General features: G+C 32.0%; 1 protein-coding gene across 3 annotated transcripts in view; it reads right to left on the reverse strand.

Moving 5' to 3' along the window:
* The window catches only part of LOC116767645 (RNA-binding protein Musashi homolog Rbp6), a 318370-nt gene that overhangs the window by 75167 nt on the left and 219243 nt on the right, over nucleotides 1-23960 (reverse strand). For all 3 annotated transcript variants that reach the window (XM_032658066.2, XM_032658067.2, XM_032658068.2), the window contains one exon: nucleotides 5736-5784. In XM_032658066.2, the coding sequence (XP_032513957.1) occupies nucleotides 5736-5784 (49 nt within the window). The remainder of the gene's footprint in view (nucleotides 1-5735; nucleotides 5785-23960) is intronic.

Raw genomic sequence — 23960 nt, forward strand, 5'->3', positions numbered from 1 at the left:
GTGCTTCGATTATTGTTCGGAAACCTGACAATGTAATGCACTCAATATTCCCCGGTCTTAGAATGGATGACTTTTCAATTGTTGTAAGTCTATTTACCGAACAAGGAGGCCTTGAAAGGTTTTCCACTATGTCATTTCCCGTACTTTCTGTTTTTTAGGAGGTTTTTTTCATGAAGAAGGTTCAAGGAAGTGATTTGATGGAACACTTTTGTACATATTTCTAAATTTATTAAAGGCTCTTCATGTTCTTTTTGAGGTTCGATTTATTGACATTTATTGTAAAAGAGGAATTATTGTTCCTTAAATGAGTTATTGAAAATTCATTTCGGTTATTATGTCTTTCTGGTTGACAATATACAATAACATTATACTACCACCTGAGTCAAGATAATAAGATACTTACATAATATTATATTCCACTGCGCACTTGTTTTTTAATTATTTATAACAACATATTCCACTAGTACTTCGTAATCAATCATAACCTTTTATTTTTTATTTCGTTATTAGACATTTTATGATTTACTCGAAATCAAAAGAGGTAAGAATATTAAATCTTTAGAAAATTATCCTTTATTTTATCCATCTGAAGATATAAGTATGTCAGCATTGTTACCGCTCACAACATATAACGGTCATACGACACCACCATTGCACAAAGCCCAAAGGTAATACCCATAGATATACAGGCGGACAGTTTCACATATAGTAAAAATATCTAACGGAAAAGAGAGAAGTGTTAAAATGCTTGCCAGAATTTTCTATACCACTTCTCGCCGCCACCTCTTGGGACAACAATCTTCTCCTAACGTATAAATAGAATTATTGCATCAGGATATACACTAAGTTATTTAAGGATAAAAAAAAATAGGCCATTCTGATCATATTAATTGAGCAGTGGTAAAATATGATATACCCTGTACAAAATTAACGAAACGTTCCCATTAATTGTAGCTTATCGTTCGCTTTAAAAATGACAACTTTAGGTCAACATATTATTCTGAATTTACGGCCCATTATTAAAATGCTGGCTGGTAATATTTTTATGGACACTTTTTGTATGATATTCATTGTAAAAAATGGTTTTTGGATATTAAAATAAGTAGATTTATTCTCGGATCAGTTTTATTAAGTGATCCCACTTTTTGTAATTTTTTTCCATCGATTAATTAATATTCGAAATTTATATTCGGTTCAACATTTTAAGTATCGTTATTTGAATATAATTAAATTGTGTTAAAATATTTACGAAAGAAATTATTACGTCTCATATTAAATTTTTTATTATAATTCTTGACTTATGGAAACACCAAAAAAACTCTTTTTAGTAAACATTACGTCCCTTATGTTTGGAATCATTTACATTTTTTTCATCGCTTTACATTTTTAACCGAGTTCCTATGAAAATTTTGCTTTAAAATAACCAGATATCGAATCGACGGTAGTAACTTCGAACTTTACCATAAAATCGTTAAGTTTAAAAATAGTATATCAAAAAATATATATCCAACATTTGTTTAAATGTTCCAAACATCAGATTATATAGTAAATTAACCGTAGATATGAAAAAATAAAAGCTTTAAAAATCTTTCAAAATGTTTCTATTGAGAACAAGAAGATATATCAAAACTCAAAGTACTGTTTAAAGTAAATTAATAGTAATGGCTGTAACAAGGGTTGGTCCCCATAAAATGCATCTAAGCCCAGTACACTTGACGATCCCTGAGGAGTCTGCCACGTGCTGCCACTTAGTACTCGGTGAATACACATTTAGAATTCCATAAGATATTCGAAACAAACCTTCTTATAAAGAAATAAAGATCAGAATATCCCGCACTAAGCTGAGATAGAATCGCACGAGCTTCTCTAGAAGCTTTAAGAGTATAAGAATTGCCTCGACATGTACAAAAATAGCGAATTGAAGTGTTTTGTAGATTGAATCGTATTTTTAAATTTTATTTTTGTATTTTACTTTTCTTAGTAGTCTTTACTTGTTATTTGAATTATTTCTTGTTGAGATATTATTTTTGTTACGATGTATCGATGGCTTATTTGATTCCATATGTATATAAAATAAGAATATAGTCCATCTTTCGATTTCTTTGATTATTTTTAAGCCCTAATTTTCACATAACATCAATTTTTATTATCTCATTTTGTTGTATCATAATGTGAACCTGCTTCTCTCACACGTTTAATATCTTATGACTATTAATGAAACTATGGTGGTAGCGTAGAAATTTAGTAACAATATTTTAAAGTCGCTATTTTACAACTGAGCTAGATATTGTATCCAAATTAAAAATAGATGACAGTGATTAATAGTAAGATATTATTCTACATCCAACATGTACCGCTAAATATTAAATATTTACATGCATTGTTTCAATATATTTATCATATGGACGGCTTGCTAAGGACAAACCAATTAAAATTTCTTAAAAAGAAAGGTTTTTTGTAATAGTAATGGATAAAAAAGAAGTATAATATAAGCTTTCACTAGCAATCAATATATTTATTCTTTAAGGGAAAATTTTAGGGCAGTGAAGCGATAAAATGATTGCATGTATACATCACGCGATAGGCGTCCAGATATTACGAAAGTACAATGAAATATAGAAAAACGTGTTTTATCCAATCAAAACTTTACATGGTAGTGAGGCACGCAACTACGAACGCGTCGATTCCATCACTGATTGTAGGGTTGTCAAAAAAAACAACACACAGTTTATTGACAGCGACACAATCTTAATTTATAGTAGAAAGTCAACCAAAATATTTCATTGAAACTTGGTTTGGTTAAAATATATGAATATACATTTAAATAAATTTTGATATAATAAATATTTGTGAATGTATACTGATTTAATCGTTAATTTCCTGTTCACTGTCTATCGTTTCAGATTAATTTAAACTTAGAATGATATATCATTACCGTTTAATGTAAGGTAATATACCTTTAGGAGCTCTGAAAACTAACGAAAATAATAACTGACAGCCCTTGACACGCAGAGACCCAAATGGAATCCCCCCCAGCGAGATTGGTTTCACAGTTTTTTTCTTTAATATTTATGAACTGTATCTCACGTGTCGTTTTACCTTTTGTGTAATGGCATTTGCTTCAAGTCCCCGCCAGCACTTTTAGTGGAAACACCGTGAAAACAGTAGGAAATTGCTCTTTGCTTATCTAATGACATTGACGTGCTTATAATACGTTGATCGTTCACCTTACTTTTATGAGGATATTAAATAAGTATATAATGGTAAAAGTGATTTTAGGCTTTGGAATTTCTGCATGCTGTCAAACGAAAGAAAAACTTTATCTTTAAAAATATAATGGTGTCAGCACACATTAATTATGATTGAAAATAAATATTAAAAGCAAAACAATGGGAAACTTTTGAAGGGGATATCGTTAATTATTATTTTTTTCAAAAGGGAAAGGTCATAAATATAAGTAAAGGGTGCTATTAAACGCATTATTCACGCATATTTAATGTACTGGAAAGGATAAAGGGATTTTTATTTTTTAACAGCTTTATTCAAACATCACAGTTTATTTTTTATATATAAGTACTTTGATAAATTATTCGAGAAAGATAATACTATAAAAGTTTATAGTCACAAAGTTTATAGCAGAAAGAAATATATATTTTTACAAAAATGAAGTGTAATTCACATTTAATGTGTAAGAGTAAATTCTTGATTGCAATAAAAAGGAATGTGCGCTCTAGGCGCAAATAAGACTATGAAATATATATGAAAATATGTTATTGCTAAAGAGGGTACAATACCATTCCGTGCTTACATGATTTGATTTTGTCGAATTAATTATTCAAATGGGCAAAGTATCTGGGTTTGGTCTTTTGGGTCATGAAGAAGGGGGCCGCGAAAAATAGATAATAAAATGTATTGAAATGGCTGCGGGCCGGCTTATCCGGTTGAAAGTCAATGAATATTTGATTTCAATTTTTTCCCGACGTCGCCGTAAAGTATTCACGCCATACCTAATTTGATTTTCACCATTCCGCCCGTTGGTTGGGGCAGTTTGCATTCATATTCAGACTGAATATGCGTTCGGTTTGCCTTTATCCCGTCTCTGATACAAATAAACAGGGAATATTTTCACATTACTTGGAAGGATAACCCGACCCAGCTGATTACATTTGGGGATAATAATAATCAAATAGACGCTTAGAACTTTTATCTCATTTCTAATCTCTTAAGCTTCACGAATTGTTTCATCTGTTATCCCATATATTGTCCACGGGTTTAATTGAGATACATAAAAGTAAGTTATTGAACAAAATCATATGACATAAATTATGAGTTTTTTTTTTATATAATAGCACAACCTACCTAGTACTACTAATCATAATATTCACATATTCATATCTCATCTGCCCGTGATCACGGTTGCTGCTAAGTAAACGAAACTTCGGGAGTATGTAGTTTTTTTTATTCATAAAAAAATAAGCGTATTATAATAATCCGAAAAATATTAATTTCATTTAAATGAATACTCGCGAAAGTCTGAGATCTCATTAATCTTAATATGCTTAAAAAATCATTTACCAGTTTTTTTTTAATTTAAAATAATGTAGAACCAACTGACAGACATTCAAATTTCATCTGCCCGTGATCACGGTTGCTGAAAAGTAACCGAAACGTCGGGAGTATGTAGTTTTAACAAAAAAATAATCCGAAAAATACTACTTTCATTTAAATGAATATTCGATTAATTTACTTTACCTCTATTTTTTTTTATAAATAAGACCCAGAGTTGTTTAGCGATAATTAAATGAACACTCCAAAATTTAATGCAAAAGGCCTCTTCATATCTTACAGCAATCACGACAATGCCGGCTTTCCCTTGTCTCATAACAAAGTAGGATTTGTTTTTGCTAACTTGCATAAATGACGTAACGATGTTTCAACCAGCCTATGTATTTGGGTCAACCTGTTTTTGTGTAATAGGGATAACAGGAGTAAATTTAACATTATATTTGCTGCAATTGCTACAAGGGTACTTTCATTGCGTACAAAAGATGGTTGCCCTTGATACGAAATTGTGGATTTTAATTAAAATCTTACGCCTTGTACGGGTAATGAAAGCAACTGATTTTGCAAACCCTCGATTGTTGTGTTTAGTCTGCTTTAGAAACACAATTTATTAGTTTTGTTCGTACTGCCTTAGCTAATAAATATGTTAATACTGACATTTATATTGCTTTGTACATTTATTATTATTTTACATAATTAATAAAAGACATAACTTATTTATTTCTTCCAACGATAGTTTTATAAAAACACTTTAACTTGTTTTTCGAATGTCGGTTTGTATTAAAAAAGTAAAATTAAATCGAATATGGGGTTATTTTGTTACTCTTTAAATATCTACATTTCCGTAGCCATCACAACTTTGTCCTACACTTTCCGTTTGTAGAAAATATTGTAGAACAAACTAGATATTTCTTTATAAAATTGACGAGGTTTACTAAGGAATGGTGTCTATTTATAAGTGTTGTTATCTATAGCTATATTCAACTCAGAGGCTTAGTAGACCAGAAGACCGACTGGAAGTCTTGTCATAATTAATTTTATATTCATATAGATGAATATAAAATTAAAATAATTCTTTTTTTTTGAGATATATGTTGATTTAAAAAAAAATTGGACCTTCGGTTTAAGACATGCATTTTTTTTATTTAAAAAATACTTCAACTAGTACTTACCTCTGTGCCTATTAGTTTGTTTATCGAACATTAACATGGCATCTTCGATCTGAAACAAAAAAACATACAATATATTTAAGAACCCTTATAAGATCGTGAGGAAAAATATAGAAAAAGGGCGTCGTGTGCGATTTGAGCCCCGCCCTAGTAATAAAACACTCCGACGCTGTAATAACGAATAAGCACCGGTACAGAGTAAACCACACGCTGCAAATAAACTTTGATAAGCGGAGGCGAGCAGGTAATAACGTATTCATAGAGAAATAAATGGAAAGTCGGCGGTTAGGATATGAACAATACACGAGCAGAGATGCGCTGTCACTGCTTGCTTTGGGACCCGAACGTTACAACAAATTTGGCTCATTGTTATTTTTTAAATCTCCCCGTTGGTTAACAAAAGCGCGATATTCTCTATCGTCCGAAATTGCAATCTCATATTCATGGGGTACAGTGTAAAATCTAGATGAATTTATTTTCTTGATTTGGTTCATCATGGACAGACAATTCCCGTTGGAAGTTCTAGCAATCTCTAGTCAAAGTGTACGTTGGTAAAAAAATGGTGTGTTTAGTATGACACTAAGACTCAAGGGTTTTGTCCGGTGTCGTAGTAGCCAGCTTCGGACCGTCTCTCGGGTAATATTAGGCGGGAACCTTGGCACAACACCCTCCCGATGATCAATGTTGAATACCCTTTACCCGTGACCTTTTCCTAAGTTATTCTTACCTGTAGAAATTTGTTTGGAAGGGATTCGTTTTAGAGTATATGCCAAGAATATTAAGAAAGGAAATGAACAATGAGATGGGCAATATCAAAATGTAAACAACGACTATTTTTTAAATTGTAGAATGGATGTGATATTTTATCAAAATGTTTGTTCTAGTCAGTTAATCGAAATCACTTGAAGTTCTACAGTAATTTGGCAAAACAATCAAATCAATTGACTAGCAATTTCTTGAACAATATCTTAAAATTTATAAAGACACCAATTTACTAATTAAACATTGATTCTACGAAACCTGGCTGATGAAATTTTATTGTGATCAGTATAGATGTGGGTTAGAATTAATTTATTACGACAAGAATTTTCGTTAGTAAATTAACAATAACTATTGAATGTTTATGTGTTTTATTTTATTTAAATCAATGTAAAGGAATCCATAACATATTTTTAATAATGGTTATAGATTCAAAGAGACAAAACATATTGTTTGCATTGGGGCGGCCCTCTGGGTATTGTAACAGCAAAACCGAAGTTCGGACCTCTGATCAACGTTTTCCCCAAGAGGAACATTAGGTGCTGTTTTTGGGTTTTGAGCTCCGTTGTACAATGTGTACATAGCAACGGAAAAAAAACACACTTTTAAATAAAACGACAAATCTTTACATGTAAAAATCTCTTTTGGAAGATTTATATGCGAGTAATTTATTTCTCTTACTAATGCTGATGAAATTTGTTTTGTTTTCAATATAACAGCAATATAACAAATTGCAGTTGACAAGTTTATTAGTAAGGGATTTTAAAATAATATATTTCAATATAGAACAACAATGCTTTCCAGCGTTGTGTTGTAAAGATGAAGCATCATTCTTACGTCACTTAAGTACTTTGCAAATTTATTTTCAATATAAGCTTGTGTTTAGTGACGGTATGTTTTGTTTTATTTACAGCAAAATTATGGCCGTCTTACGTATGTTAAAGTAGTCCACGCTTTATTATTTGCAACGGGTGATACTGCGATATTCTGTGATGTAATTTGTGCCACTGACTGTTGGCTAAAGTTAGGAGTCATGTCTTTTCAAGTACTCTATAACAAGTAGATCCTAATAGGATCATTTATGCGGTTCGGTCTGTATAATTATGCTTTTAATATTCTGACGCCGTGCCGTTTGCTAAAACTTTCTGCGTTCTACCCTCAAAATATTTTTGTAAGAGTAACCGTGTGAATGAGTAAACGAAATTGGAGACTGCGTATGCTTGGAATTTTTATGATTGTCGATCTTATATAAAATTGTATACTATTAATTTTATATGTAATATGATATAAAAGATATACTATACATATTCATAAACTGCTTTTATTTCATATTTTAACTGTAAGGAGTGCGGTGTTTGACTTTAAACAAAACGTATACTTAAGGAACAATATAAATTTAATGATATCTATCTATAAAGTTTTACTTTTGAAAAGATCTCTAATATCTTCCTTTCTCTATTATTAGATACTTTATTTAAGGGGAAACATCGCTATATCCCCAGAGGTACCTGTCGCATTAATTTGCGATGTAGGCACGTTTAAGAGAATCTCTATACCTTAATTTTTCTTCGTCGTTCACAAAATTTATTGCGCCTTAGCAATTACGAGACATTATAGGATCTTTTATTAATTTTATACCTGTAAAATAATAAATTTTACCACTTACAGTACCGTGAATATTTTTTTTTTAAGTATCTATTGGGTTTTTTACGATTTTGATAAACCTATTCTATTTCAGATTATATTTCTGATCATTTTCGGCAAACATGGATCTACAGAATCCAGAGTAAATAGACAATTGTTGAATTACAAGCATTACATTTGATAGCACTATTCATCAGAGCAAGCATGCGATATCGCTATTTGTGAACCCGGCATTTGTCAGTGGAACTAGTATCTGCACAATCACCATGTTTGTCGTATTGTTTGTTTGTGTGCAAGTCTATGAGGACGCATATGGACGTGACGCATTGATTTGCAAACATGGACTGATAATGCCTAGTTACAGATACTGTTTGTCTATGCTCCCTAGGGTCCAATAAAAAGTATTATGAAACATGTTCATGTAATAAACTTATTAGAAGCTGTTTTATATAAAGACTGTACATTTCTCGATTAAAATAGTTATGGTAATTTTATGTAATTGAAAAACAATATCCTTAATAATTACAGTCATTTATCCTTCTAAATTGGAATGTTACTTGCTCTGGAAATTCTCAAACAATGCTATTGTTTTCTCAGTTTGGCCACTTTAGCGGTTACTCTGGCAGTTCAGAAACAGTCCGTTTGTAATGGTCAGCTTTGCGTCCATCAAATACTAACTATTTCTTAAACAATGCGTCTTGTCGTCTAGTTACATGATATTAGATAATATGTATTGATTACAAGTTAAGAAAGAAACCAAATAACAGTACGACATACAATATTTGCATATAGTACTTGCATTGGTTTTATTTGGTATAATCTCAAATAATTACAAATGAATTGCAGATTTAAAAATGATTCATAAAACACTGCAACATTTGTATTATAATAACATAATGTTTTATAGCTTTCTAAACTTATTTAGCTAAACTAAGAACTTCATTCTAACAGAAACGTATTGAACTATCCTAAAACATGTTTGTTATGGTGTTTTGACGGTTTAACTTTGTGCCTGGCATCATTGATGGTTTTGACAAATCTCTAGAAATAGAGCTTAAATAGAAGAACTTTTTTTTCTAAACGAATTGCTTTTAAGTTTTTAATTAAATAGCTGTGCCTTGCGAATACCAAAACCTATTTAAAAATATTTACATAGTTCCCAAGTTTGCAAAAGTGTATTTAGGGAAATGTTTAAGACATTTTTTCTGTTATTTTCGTCTGGAGCGGAGTTGCTGAAGTTTCTTTATTGTTTAAAATTCTGTTATTTCCATGTTATAGCAGCAGAATCAACAGGTTGCGTTACTTTATGTTAAAAGGCTTGCTAAGAATATCGTCTCTTCTTTTTTGGAGACACTATCTTTAAAATAAGATTTTTTGTTACAGTTTTATAAATATCACTGTATATACTAAATATTTTATAGAGACATTTATTACGCTATACGTTGAGGATATAAGATGATATTTATTCACATTATAACAGTCGTTCTAAACATTAGACCGACTTCCGTGAGAGAAATATGCGTGGACACACAGCATTATACAGCCAAATTGAATTACGACCTTACTTTCGGCAAGTCAGTTGAAAGTGTGAGAAAACCCAATAAAAACGAATCAGAATAAGGAGACTTCGGGAAATGGCATAAAGAAAAAGTTTTAATTTGTTTAAATATTTCCGCGGGAGGAAGTTCTCTCAGTGGTTGCCGAGTTTGTGACAGTATTAAGTTGCCCGTGGCGGCCTAATGGGACAAACCACCTGGTCTTAAAGGCGACATAACAATTAACTCAAAGAAGAAAATATTAGTTGAGCTAATATAGCCATTTAGATATACACCGTCCTTTGCCCTCCATAAATATCCTACTTCGAGGACGAAGTACAATTTCGTCGTATTTACCTAATGATTCTCTGAGGAATGTATTGTTAGGAACGGATAGCAGCATTTTATTCTTCTGTTTTTATAGGCGGATTGATTGGGCATCGTCCGGAATAATACCAGAAAAAGATTAGTTTACTTTGGGAGTTTATAAGAAACGTAAATTACTCCGATCCTATTAACTTATAAATACTTTACCAAATTATGTTTTGGTATAGGTTACCATATCTCTTAAGTTCTTTTAATGCAAAGATTTTAACGGCACTTTCGGCAAATATAGAAAGTAAAAAACATTTAAGTGTATAAATAAATGTAGTATATAAAAATACTATACATTACTGAAAATATTACATTTAAAAAGGAATATTTACGTTACACAAAAATATATCCAAAGATCTTGTATATACAGTTGAAATCATATCAACGATTACGGATGTCTTGAACCGTGAAGGATCGATGAATAAAATATGAAAGAAGTTTACGAAAAGCCGAAAACGTTTTACGTATTTGAATAATCACTTTAACAAACAAAACTTTCAATCCGCTTCATTACTTATTAACCTGTACTTCGAAATATCATATGAAAATCTAAGGAAATAGATTAGAAGTTCTACCACAAATATGTTAATGGATTATTCAAATTGAGTCCAAATATAATATCCGTCGTGTTTTCATTGAAGCTTTATATTTGATTGAGATTTTACATGTTAACAATATGAAAACACTTCATATTTTCAATATCTTCCTTCACACAGTTTGTTACGCTTGATGATTTTACTAAATGTAAGACACTGTATCTAATATTCAAATCAGAGATCTTTTGCACTACAATGAGTGAGTCACAAGCGATGTGGTTTATAATTTTTGACGTGATCCTGGAAAAAATTTACAATTCGGAAAAATAATAATTCTTAGTTCATTTAAATTGTGATATTGTATGATGTATTGTGATTAATATAACCATCAAGCTACTTTAATAAATTGTTATGAATACTTTACGTTTTAGGTTATATAAAACTATACTTTATACATTGAAATCAAATTTGAAATCCTATCAAAATCATGTATTTAACGAATAATTACCATCACGTGACCCGCATAAACTTATCGCAAAAAGTAAGCCCCTTGCTTTTAACGATTAGGGCATTCTACAAACTTTATACCACTTAAAACTTGGGACCTGGCTTCAACTGTGGGCCGATGTTAATTACCAACTTTAAAAAACTGCAATTCATAATAGACAGCGCGGCTGAAAGATGAATGATGTGTTGGGTTTTTCATTACACTTTTTGTCGAAAGTTTCATGAAAATGGTCGAACAAAAACAACTTGAATTTGACAGCTGACTTGTATAAAACATGCAAAGGGATTTAGCTTTGGATATTGTAATCCTACGAGCAACTTTATAGGGTATGAATCATGTATATTGTCTATCCGTTTATTTATTTTTTAAATATGAAAAGTAAAGGCTTGATTTAAATATGTTTGAAAATGCTTATATTACTAACAAATAACATCCGGAAATTATTTAATTTTTAAGAAATAAGCACATAATAAATGTGAGCATCGTTGAAAATACTGGAAATAACAATAAGATGCCTTTTTCAATACGTCGAAATCCTGTATATAGTGGTCATTAATTAAGAGGTTCGGTTGGATATCGAATGTATTCCGAAATCCAGCACTGCTAAATTGGTTCAGGTGCTAAATGTTCGACTCGATATGTTTTGGTAGTCAAGTTGAATGAAGTATTGAGAAAATAAATAAAGCGAGAAATTACTTTCATTAAACATTTCCGATACAAGAGACGTATTAAAGAATTAAGTGGTTAATAAAAAAAATCAAGACAAGGGTGGTAAAAAAATTAAGACTTTCAATTAAATTTGCTTAATTGTAAATAATTATTATTATTAAAAAAAAAAATGTCTACGCCTTATATTTAAATTAAATTAAAAATCATATTGGTTTATTTCTATTGTAATAATTCTTGATATTATAATAAGAGATTTTGGTTAATTTATTATATGGAAGTGAATGATGCACCTTACGAGTGCGGTCGTCAGCGCGTGCCGCCTCGCCACAATCGTTACTTCACTTCCAATCTGCATATAAATCGGGTATCCATAATGACGTCACTATCGCAAGCACGCCAAAATTCATTCAAAATCCGATAAGCCCTGCCCGTGAAAGCCCTAATCCACAGAAGTTTGGATGACCCCGATAGTAGATAGACATACCGTCTTCTATTATGTAAATTATCAGCCACATGAAACTTTTGGATGGCCACAGCGCCCACCAAGTTTCTGGGATAAAGTTATGATATTGATCTGCGCTATCTTTTGATGGATCAGAGGTAGTTGCATAGAATGTATTTAGTTGGTAAGTTTTGACAAGTTCTGATATTATTTGTTTCATAGGTCCATTGTAATATTATAAATGTACAAATCACTGGCTGCTGCCAGTGGCATCTTAGCTGGTAATATATTAGCCTAGTATTGCCGGATATAACTTTATTTGATATGTGACTATCTAAGTATTAAACATGTGTTTGATTTTATACCTTTATGAAGAAAGTCATTGTTTAATGATATTTAAAATTGTCAAATATGCTAAATAATATTTTTTCTTTGGTAGCTTTTGTTTTAATTCTTTTGAAAATCTAAGTTTCTGTAAGTTTCGAGCATTACTAATTTTAATGTCATCAATGCCCTGGCTGTTCCGACACGGACGGCAGGAGCTACCAAATGTGCGTTATTTTTATAGGGCATTGCCCTGACCTAGTTCCTTTTAATCCATCGCTTACCTATAAGGTTTTATTGGCAATAGTCCATTATGACCTACATTATCAACATCATCGTCCGATTTTACTATTTCCAGTCACGTAATCTACAACGACGAATATAAAACATACGCCGAGCATAGTTCTACTGCTTAAATAAAGGGACTCGATTCAATTTGTATGAATGGTAAAGTGAGAGGGAAATATATTTTCACAAAACTTTTTCAATAACACTCGAGCAGTAAAATATCATGTCATTTTACATCCTTCCTTAGCCTTTTTGGATTTCTTTTATGTTTCTGCCGCGCGATGGAATCAACTTCTAAGACAAATATGAATAGGGAAATGAATTATATGGCAAGCTCCTTCTGCGTGACGTGTGAGAGATTGCGTCGCTTTGCGTCGACCTCTGAATTTAACCAGTCGTTTGTGCGCGCAAAACTTGCCTCGAGGTTACATTAAGCCGATTGCTGGCGTCAATCAAAACCTACATTTTTGCACGATACCTTTATGTAGGCAGCAGATATTTTGTAAAAATATATAAATATATATATATGCATACTCTTAAACATTTCTATTTGAGATTACTTATTTAGGTTGTCATTTTTTTCATGTTCTCCGAAAATCATATAACTTACTGAGGTTACCTTCTAGGGCTGTTATATTAGTTACATAAAAAGAAAAAATGAAAATGTTAATCTCCAAAAATAGTTTGTTCCAAAAACAAGGCTTACGATGCTATTAATAAATTTCAATATGAAAATGGCAACGACAATTGGCCTTTCTTGAAAAAAACTCCTTAGTCTTTAATTTGCATGAAATTTAATCTTATTTTTAAGTTCTACAGCCACAGAGTGACAATAAAGGCTCGATTAATATTTAATACTTCTTTAATTAAATGCATTAAATTCACTTTTTTCTATTAGAAATTATAAGATGCCTATTTTCATAACTTTTGTTTTTGCTCGTCTATCTAAGTGAATTTAATTATGCGTAGTATTTATTTATCTTTGTATAGTTTGTTTTTATTTAATTAAAGGAATATGAAAAGGGTAATTTTTTATTTAATATTATGGAGTTGCCTTAAATGATAGCTCTTTGGCCTTGCCCCATTCCAATAACAAAATATTGCTCATGTTCTTTTATAGTTTCTAAATTTTTTCATATTTCATAAGACTACCCTGTGAGAAGAAAAATATTTAGACGTGTATCATAAAACTTAAAACAACGTTAAGCGAAATTATAACTTGAGAAAGGCGATTACGAAGCCAAATAAAACCGTCGATAGCGAGATGAGGTTGGTGAACAGAGTAATCCATTTATTGCAAATAAAATAAAGATTGTGAGATTGCTTGGATCACAACGCACTTACACAAATTTCATTCCGTGTCTTCGACGATGAATAATAGATGTTGGTCGCTGCGTTTTCATAGTACGGGGGAATATCGTTGGCTTAGTACACAAATCCGCTAGACAAAGTATCTTCTTGTAAGTGTAATGAGTACTATGAGATATAAAATGCTTCTTTCACCTTTATTGCCGTCTTTGATAATCACAATAAGATTTTTTATTAAAGAATGTTTATTGTCCACAAATAAATACGTACATGCCAAAATTTTACATATACTTGCTTTAAACCCTCATATAAATATTTAACTATATTTCTGATTGTGCTTTATTGCTTTCCAAAATAATGTTGATAAAATTTTATTTTACACATTAATTACTTTCACTACCAAAACAATTACAAAAACAGTACACAAATATTTTTCGTTACTATCTGCTGAATTGTTAGATATCTGAATTCAATGGACGATGCTTTTCCAACGGAAATTTCACGTGATAGGTAAAAAGCTTCGATTTTGTTCTGTGTACAATAAATAAAAACGGAGCCCACATTTCGTAGTGTTACTTTATAAGCGGAGCACATCGGGTCGGGTACTGTTGCAAATGGTGCGAAACGACAATTTTAAAGTACAACATTGAATATATGTACATAATACGTACATATGTGGTGTTCGCATGTACCACGCGATTACTCGCCTCCGTCTCTGCGAGCAAGTGTGCGCTGCTTTTAACGCATTACCATGAATAATATATGCTCAAATTGAAATGTCGCATTCGTGTCGCTCCATCTGCCTATCTGGTACTCGCATCCCGCCAGCCTCCTTCTGTATTCTGCCGTTAGATAGCTGTCAATGGGCTTTGCCTTTTATCGTGAACGGTACATTTTTCCGAAATCTTCTCACATCTGTTGCTACAATGTAACATATAAAATCTTGTACCAAATTTACATATATTTAATTATTTGAAAAAACCTTTTTCTAAAATACTAATCTATTATATATTGACAAAATTAAGATAAGTAAGTCACAGTAGTATTTTCATCAAAAAACTGTGATAATTAATATCCGGTAGATGAACTCATGAAAAGTTTCAGATAAATTGCTTTAATGTACTTAAAAATAATTATCTTTCTGTGATTTCATACAAATACTTTCTTTAATGGATAGTATTATTTATATTGTTGGTACCCGAAAATTTAAAAGCTTTTTTTTCTTTTTGTCTGTCCCTTATTTGAACGTAGAAAAGTTTAAATTAAACTATTGTAAACAGGTCTTCAATTGAATTATAAAGAAGATGGTTAGGAGGATACAAAGTCGACATTTATTTTCGAACTGTTAGGTCGAATTCCATAAAAAATTTCAAAAGCAACGTAATTTCATAATTCCACCGATAAGTTAAAACCAGAAAAGAAGCAAATGCGCTAATTATGTTACAACAAAATACTATTTCACAAAAGTAATTTCATTATCGATTTGAAAATTAAATATAAATCTGTCTTGAAGAAACCACTCACCTAAGCAAAGCAGCGGTAAAAAGCTTATAATATACAAATCTTTTATCTTCTAACTTTTTAAAAAAATATTTCGTCAACGTGAGCAAACATTTAATAAAAACTTAATTATCTTTGACAGTTTGATAATAAATCTAGTATAATTAAAAATAACCCTTAGTGGATAAAATTATCATTTCTTTTGTCATTTCCTCAAGGTTTTCAAAATGTTATCGGATACCTTATGTATTTAGCAACATGTATAAGGTGAGACGGGGTTAGTGACATATTCATTATGCGAATTAGGGGAGATTCCCTTACAAACTATTAAATGGGTCCTCTATAAGAAGCGTAAATGTTTGGGTCCACTACAGAAATCAAAGCCAGCCTTTATTTATGACCTGGACCAGATCCTATTCGGTTGTGGTAATACTGGATAATACGCATAGGTTTTCCAGTTTCTCCTGTAAATACCGCATAACTACATCTTAGCAAAGATAAGATCTCTATTAGACGGAAAACTCATTCATCGTGTGTGTCAGCCAAAAGACCCAAGGGTTAAGGTAATTACAATTATAAGGGCCAGCAAAGGAAATCTAATATTCCCTATTAACTGATGGAAGAGAATGAAGTAGTAACTCTGTTTTCCCCGATAGAAATATTTTTGACCTTTTTTTTAATTTAATATGTAGATTTTTTAAAAGTATGTAAAAAGATTTATAACTTCCTGACTTATGCATTATAATCTCTATGTAATTTTGCCTAGTTAATTCTTATCTGGATACATAAGCTGTGGCCTTTCTGGTTAATCCATAAAGCACTACATGGGACAAATAAGTTACTTTAATGCTGAGGAGTAGGCATTAGTGTGGAGTGGCTCGGTGTACGAGTCCGTCCGTAATCAGATTAATTAGATGATTTTGCGGGCGTTATTAAAAGTTGAGCCGGCTGAAGTGGGTCTCTGTTACCTCCGCCAAGATAGCAGGCTTATGCGCTGCGTACATACTGCTTAGCGGATATTATACGTACGCCGGGAATTCTCTTTAATGTTTTAGTATTTTCGACTGAGGTTGTGAACTCCGAGCCGTTTTGTTTGTGCGCTACAGTGGGCGGCTGGAATAATTCACTTAAGCTTAACTGGGAAAGATAATTAGGATTCTACGCTGGATGATGCAAAATGAACGCGAAAAACATAGTAGAGTTTTTGTGCTCATTCAGAAATTGAATTTTATATTTGTAGATGAAAGTTCTAACGTATTTCTATCTTCCTACATCTAGACACAAATGAAAGATTTTTTTATGTAATTTGTTAGGTGTAAGTGTTTTAAAGAGAAGAAATTGCACGGATATTTTTTAGTATTCGCAATTTCTCTTTTCTATAGTTGGATTTTATTAACAGTTCGATGAATCAAAAGTGTTCTATAACGGTTTTGGTGAACTTTTGTATTATGCAACATATGACAATGTGTGCACAGCGCCCGCTAGATAGGTAGGTCTCTTAGCAGTGATTCACACCCCGCTGGGCATGACACGCGAGACCGAACACGGCTCGTGTGCTGTCAATCATAAAAAAATTTGTAAAATTTCAGTGGCTAACTTCTTGTCTAGCATAGAAGTGCAACTGGATGTGTGAACTTTAGCAGCTATAGAGCTTGTCTAACAAAGGACTCAAACAAAGTGAATAAATAAAACTATTGTGACAGTATAACATAAATCCAATGTTATTCTTCTTTAAATCCAACGGTAATGCACGACTGGAATTGAGTTTTCAGTTTTTTTATTAAGTTCTTTTTAAAAGCCGGTCAGCAGCAGTCGCATGTGTGTTCCTGGCCTCGGGGCGATAATGTGCCGTGCACCGATTCGTCTAGTCCATTCTTTTGTTATTTCGTCTTTGTTCCCCGTGAAAGGTGGTATTGTTTTCTCGTTGAAATAGTAAAAGATTGCGCTAAGAGTCGAGATTTGTGACAACGTGATATGTATGCGTAAGCATTTGATTTAATTTTATATTGTGTTTGAATTATATGAACTTTGTGAATAGGAACGACTCCTTGACATATATTTGGAGCGATATTATTGTAAGTTGTCATCCAATTAGTCAAATATAGCATTGGGGTTAAAACAAGGCGTTTAGTTCAATGCACTACAATAGGTAATAGAGTAGGCAGTTCGTGCGAATTATGCAAGCCCTCAATTGGATTAGGCCTTCCCTTGCTACTGTATATCTAATCCTCACACTCTGAACGACGTAGGTCCTACCGGTGCATGACGTCTGATGATTCATATTATTTACGTAAATGAAAATAACTCATTAATAATTTCTTAACAGTTTTTCACTCGAATTGTTTTAGTAATATTTCAATACAATCATATAATTTGTTGTTATAATGACCTAAAATGAAATAGGAACCAAAAGATTTTGTTCCTAATTAGGATTCCGTCAGCGAACAGCGGTCATTTGAACAAAACTTATATGAAATTAAATAAAATTGAAGAAAGGGTTTATGAGTTTAATGGTTTATTTAATATATATATAATTTAACGAAGTATCTTTGGTAAAATGGACAGCCCAGCCCCTCGAGGAACCAAAAGGGTTCGGTTTCGGTAGATACTTAATAATTGAAGTCTGCGAGATTCCACGAATTGTTATGGCCACACCTGGGTGGGATACTTGGCCGAAAACAATCACGCTAATGTTTATTACTATGACCGACGTAGTAGCGACTTATGTTTGCATTAGGTTTTGGAACTTTCATAGATTATTGTTTGGAAGAAAAGATTTGGTACAGCATAACGGATTGAAGCTTAATTAAAATTAAATCAACCCAACAAATATATTTATTTGTGTAATATTTTTTTTTATTTACGACGTTACGATAGCTCGCTTCCTATAATAAAGACGTGCAGTCGCAATTGAAGGTGAGGTTATTATAGCTATATAAAATTAACACACGATATTCCCCTAAGGGTGTTAGCTTGTGAAAGAAGCAATGTAAGTGCATGTCATATTCAACACCCTTTAAAAAGATTAAAAATAAAAATTAAGTTGTATTCTACTTGTATAAAAATTATAAAAATTTCTAATGTAAATGAATTAAATGCTTATCTTTCGTTACTAAAATCTTTGTAATAGTAAATGTATTTGAAATTTAATAATTGCGAGAGGAATTTCGAGGTGTATGTACGCTTGTTAATTTCACAATTATTAACCTTAATTATTATTATTGGGGTATTTATCCTTTTGGAATTGGTTTCGATTCAGGTTCCCGTAACTAATCTTGTAATATTGTATTGTTATTATTATCTCGAATGAACTTGTGTAGTTTGTTAGAAGTTTCACCTAACATCCGAGGTTTGTTTGCCGATATCATGTAACTTTTATGAATATAGATGTAGGAACTCGGGATAAAGTGAAATAAGGCTGATAATAAGATATTGCTTACTATTCGTATATTGGCTTATCTCTTTGCTATTAAAAGTGATCAATAATATAATCAATAATTCCATATATGAAGAGTAATGAGGGAACGAATATTCTTAAATTTAGTTTTAAGCAAGACCTACAGAATATTTTCGTATAAACAAAAGACTTAACGTCTCCCTGAAGTAATCATTCACACGTAAGCCTCCTCAGGAGTGTGGGTTATCGAATTTATGTGCAAATACGCTTCGGGACTGCCCAATGTGCTAATGAAAGGCGATACATTATTCAAACTTTGAATTATACAGTGGCATGTAAATCGATATTCCACCGCATAGCCGCAGCAGCCTGAATCATTCGAAGAATGAACGGAATTGTAACTGAAGGGTCTTGAAATCACCGCAATTGTAATTAGTGGCTTACGGCTATCGCTGACGGAGCTATGCCGACAATCACGTTACATTTTTAGAGTTCCCCGTGCATTGCAACAACTTTGAATTGTTAATGTTTAGTTGTAATTTTATTAATGTTTATTTATATACTAATTTGTATAAGTTATATTACTTTTTATTTTCCTGTAATTTTTAAGTCCCAATCTGAATTAAGCATCATCTGCTTGTATAACTGGGAACTGGTAACAACAATATGGGGAAACATTTTATTGAGAATCGCAAAATGGAAAATCTCACTCGGATGGCCATATACAGGCGTTGATTAGTACGGCAGAAACAAAAACTATTCCCGAACCGGGCGCAATAAACGAAGTGGAAAAAGTCGATATGAGAGAGGACGATCTGATTGTAGAACGTAAGCGGCAGTTGCAGATATGCGTTTTACAGTGAATGCGCGCCATTTTTAAATGATTACTGTCCCCTCCGCCCCAGGGTGCGGGTTCTAGCGACGGCCGCGTACAGACAACGGGTAGGACAACAATCAGACTATTCACACTACTTCAATATAATTCTGAGTAAACAATATAAGTTATTGAATATTTGTTTTCTACTTTGATTCTGTCATTTATCTCAAAACATTTTGTTACTTTTTTCTGTAAAATATTTTAAACGACGTACATTTAACTTCTTTTTATGATATTAATTTTATTATAAATTCCTGGTGCACTCATTATCACCTTTTAAAAACATATGGTTTTAATATTTTATTTGTCGTCATCGCTTTATGTGTACGTGGCTTATAACCATTGATTGCTTCTGCACAATCGAACGACAGAGCGTACGCACCGCCACACAAAGGACTGTGGAATCAATTAGATAAAAGAAATACGACGAAGAACTTTATCATCTGAACCTTAGAATAGTTCATATTAATGTTCTTTAATATACATCTTGGTTCCTCTTTAAACAAAATTTGAGGATTGCTATTTAATATATTTTTATATTTTATATTGTTAATAAGGACAGTATCGAAGTAATTTAAAAAACAGGAAAATTTTTTGACCTATAATTTTCTCCGAAAAGTAGTATATTAATTTCCATTTTATATCAGTCCCGTTCATTCAACACCAATGAATAAAAAGGGTAACAAAATGAAAGCATTAAGCCATGTATGTAACTCGGAACGCAAACATAAAATATATCAAATAATGGAGGAAAAAGTATCTGTTCCGAAAATAAATTCATTCGTCAGATATTATGTAAAATATTAAAAATTCATCAACCCACAATTCTGCACACCGGAATTCATGGTCGAATATAGAACACACAAAAGTGCCGCTACAGCAAACCTCACCGCATCAAAACAACAACTGGCTTATTTGATTAAAATAAATAAAAGGGATCATACAGAACGAGCGCCACCACTCTTCCAATCCGCCCTTGCAGAGACAAATTTGAAAAACAATATATCAAAGCAATAGAGCAATTTGAATCTGCTGTTTTTGCGTTTAACTAAAATCGTAGTTTTTGTAACGAAATAAATATTAAAAACAGAATATTGTCTTAATGATATAAAATTTGGCTGTAAGTCTACGAATATCGCAGATAATCTACCGAATATGAGGAAGATGCCGCAATGTAAAATGGCATATCTATTCTAAACGGAAGCTAAAATAGTATCGACTTGCAAATCGTACTGAAAATCTAGACGATTATTGGACTAACTCCAATTGAGAAATGATCATATCTGTCAATATTCTCGAGCATACGATGCGTTCCAATACCTTACGTATCGTCGTAACAAAGATTTTAAAAAGTTTATTTGACTTATATAATTAATTTACTTTTAAAACACTTTTAATCTAATTATGATGAATCACCAAGTTACCACTTTGACGCCCCTCGGGCAATTTCTTTTAATATCTTGGAATTTTGTAGACGCCTAAACCAACTTTTTAATTAAAGATAATCAGAGTGAAATGTCAGCGGTAACCCAGTGTCAGAACGGAAAATGCTAACAATATAATTTGATGCGACCCTATTTGACGTACTACCAATGACAACGTGGTTTATTGATTGTATTTTAATATTATTTTAGAACAAGAGAAGTTTTAAATAGGGGAAACATATACTTTTATCGTTAAGAATGCATGCTATTGAAGTTTGTTATCATGGACTGATTCGACTTGACATCGCCCTCTTGTTAGATTGTTACGGCACTCTGACCCGATATATCTGAATCTGACATTACATTCGCAAATTTGAATACTTTACCATTATTGGCATCAAATCTGTTATTTTAAGATAGCATTAGACTTATGAACGAATGAACTATCAGAATTTATATTCGAAAAGAAAACTTCAAATAAAAAAGGATGATATTCAATGATAATATTTCTTTGATACGATTATTATACATGAATTGGCATGCCAGCTTAGGAAGCACGACTGTCATAACGATTTATTTGAACGGTAGATCATAAACTACAAACTCGCATGTTTTGATACACTCAATGCAACGTTTCCGTATATTTATAACGCTGTCGAGTTGTCAGCTTGTGGTAACATTTGGCCGACATTTGCATACAATTTCATATTCATACCAGAATTAGGTATATGCTGGGTTGTGGGTTGGTATTGTCAATGACGTTACAGAATGTTTTTCTATTAAATAATATTTTACTTAATAAATATAAATACTTCAGTGTTATAATTATACAAAAAGCCCATTTTTTTTTATATTTTCGTTTCGTTAACAAATAGTATTCGAAAATGCGATCAGGAAAACAAATGATTTTAATTAAAAGGTAAACATTGCGTTTACAATAAAACATCCAGTTCAGACGCTTTATTAGCTCTATTGGAAGTTACAATAGCTCGTGTATTACTAATGCAAAAAGACAAACGGAACATTAAACAGTGCAAGTTATATTGAATAAAAACTTTGCTCTTGCATACTAATGCGAAAATTTGTATTCGTCTGAATTTGCTTGACTTTTCATTAAGTTTCTCGTTTCGTCGGGCTGGAGAAGGAAATCATAGTAATCATTAAGTCTGATAAAGCATCTCGCAAATCGCACTTGTAATATCTTCTTTCATCAATTTTGCAGGAATTACAAGAGATTTATTTACAGAAAAGCCAGAATGAAATTCCTTTAGCAAAATTTAAATTTAAAGTCTTAAAAAAGATTTACATTTTTCCATGTCACTTAAGTAATGAGTCTGAAATCATATGCAGTTCTAAAGTGTTACTTCAAGATGAATATTAAGTATTCAAGACGAAGAAGAAATAAAATGTCTAAACAAAAGTGAAACGTAACGGTGAGCTAGCAACCAATGGGTAGCGCGACGAATCCATAGAAAAATTGTACTTTAAGTAGTAAAGACGAGGAGACAGGGTGTGCATTAGGCGAATTAAAAACTCTTTTCGTGTAGCTCCTCGTTTGTTTTTTTTTTGCATTCAAGCTAACGGTGGCATGATTCTGAAAGTGAATAATGACGGAAGAGTTGAAATCAAATGTCTAAATAGGGTATCAAAGGACGTGAAATGAACACGTTCAAAGTAAAACGCATTCGAATAACTAGTCAACGGGTGGATGTGGGCATATGGCAGGTAATCGAAACGATCGGTGCAGAAATAAGTTTTAATGTGATGAGAACCGAATAGCCGACACGCTGATTGAATGTTCCGCCTCATTAACGTTGCTTCATTTATCGACGTGAACACACTTCTATTTTGTTATATACATTAATAAGGCCTATATATTTTTTTGTATATCACTAAGCACTATACTTTGTATTTGTTAGAATAAAAGAACTAAAAAACAAATTGAATAGATTTTTTTTTCTGACAACTTACTTAACGTATTAACTTTTGATCCGACTCGAATTATAAAGGTCAGAGTAATAAATTTGGTTTTAGGCCACTAAGTATGCGGTCAGATTGTCGAGGCATGACCTTTTGTTTTGTCGATGCGTACTTTATTTCATGTAATCCATTAGGCTACATAACGAATAGTCGGAAGAGGGAGAGATTTCATTGACAGCCTCTTAACTACGTTCGTTCTGTGGCAAAGATTTGTAATGTGTAAAGGGTTCGCCCTTCCGAAGGACAGTTCGGGTCGGGATGCGGTTTTCTAAAGGGCTATTTGTTATGATTTCAAACAAGACCCTGTCAGATAAAATGGCTTTTGTGCCTTATTTTATGTACACGATATTTTCGTTATAAAAGTCAAAACATATTTGTTAACGGTTAAAAGCCGCATGAAATTTAGTTTTGCTTATCTAATTTTATTAAATTTGTGAATCTTTCAGTATTTAGCCTAAAAGTAATGTGAATGATTGAAAATAGTAATGGTCGTTTAAGGTATTGCATATAATTGTATATATTGTACAATATTATAAAAAATATAGATGGCATCTAATAAATCACGTAATGTAATCGTATACGACCACTTAATGTTTTTCCCGAAAAGTAAAAGAGTAATAACTTCTTAACCAATTACAACATAGTTACATTAATTCTGAACT

The sequence above is a fragment of the Danaus plexippus genome (assembly GCF_018135715.1).
Source record: "Danaus plexippus chromosome 9 unlocalized genomic scaffold, MEX_DaPlex mxdp_26, whole genome shotgun sequence".
Classification (NCBI taxonomy): domain Eukaryota; kingdom Metazoa; phylum Arthropoda; class Insecta; order Lepidoptera; family Nymphalidae; genus Danaus; species Danaus plexippus.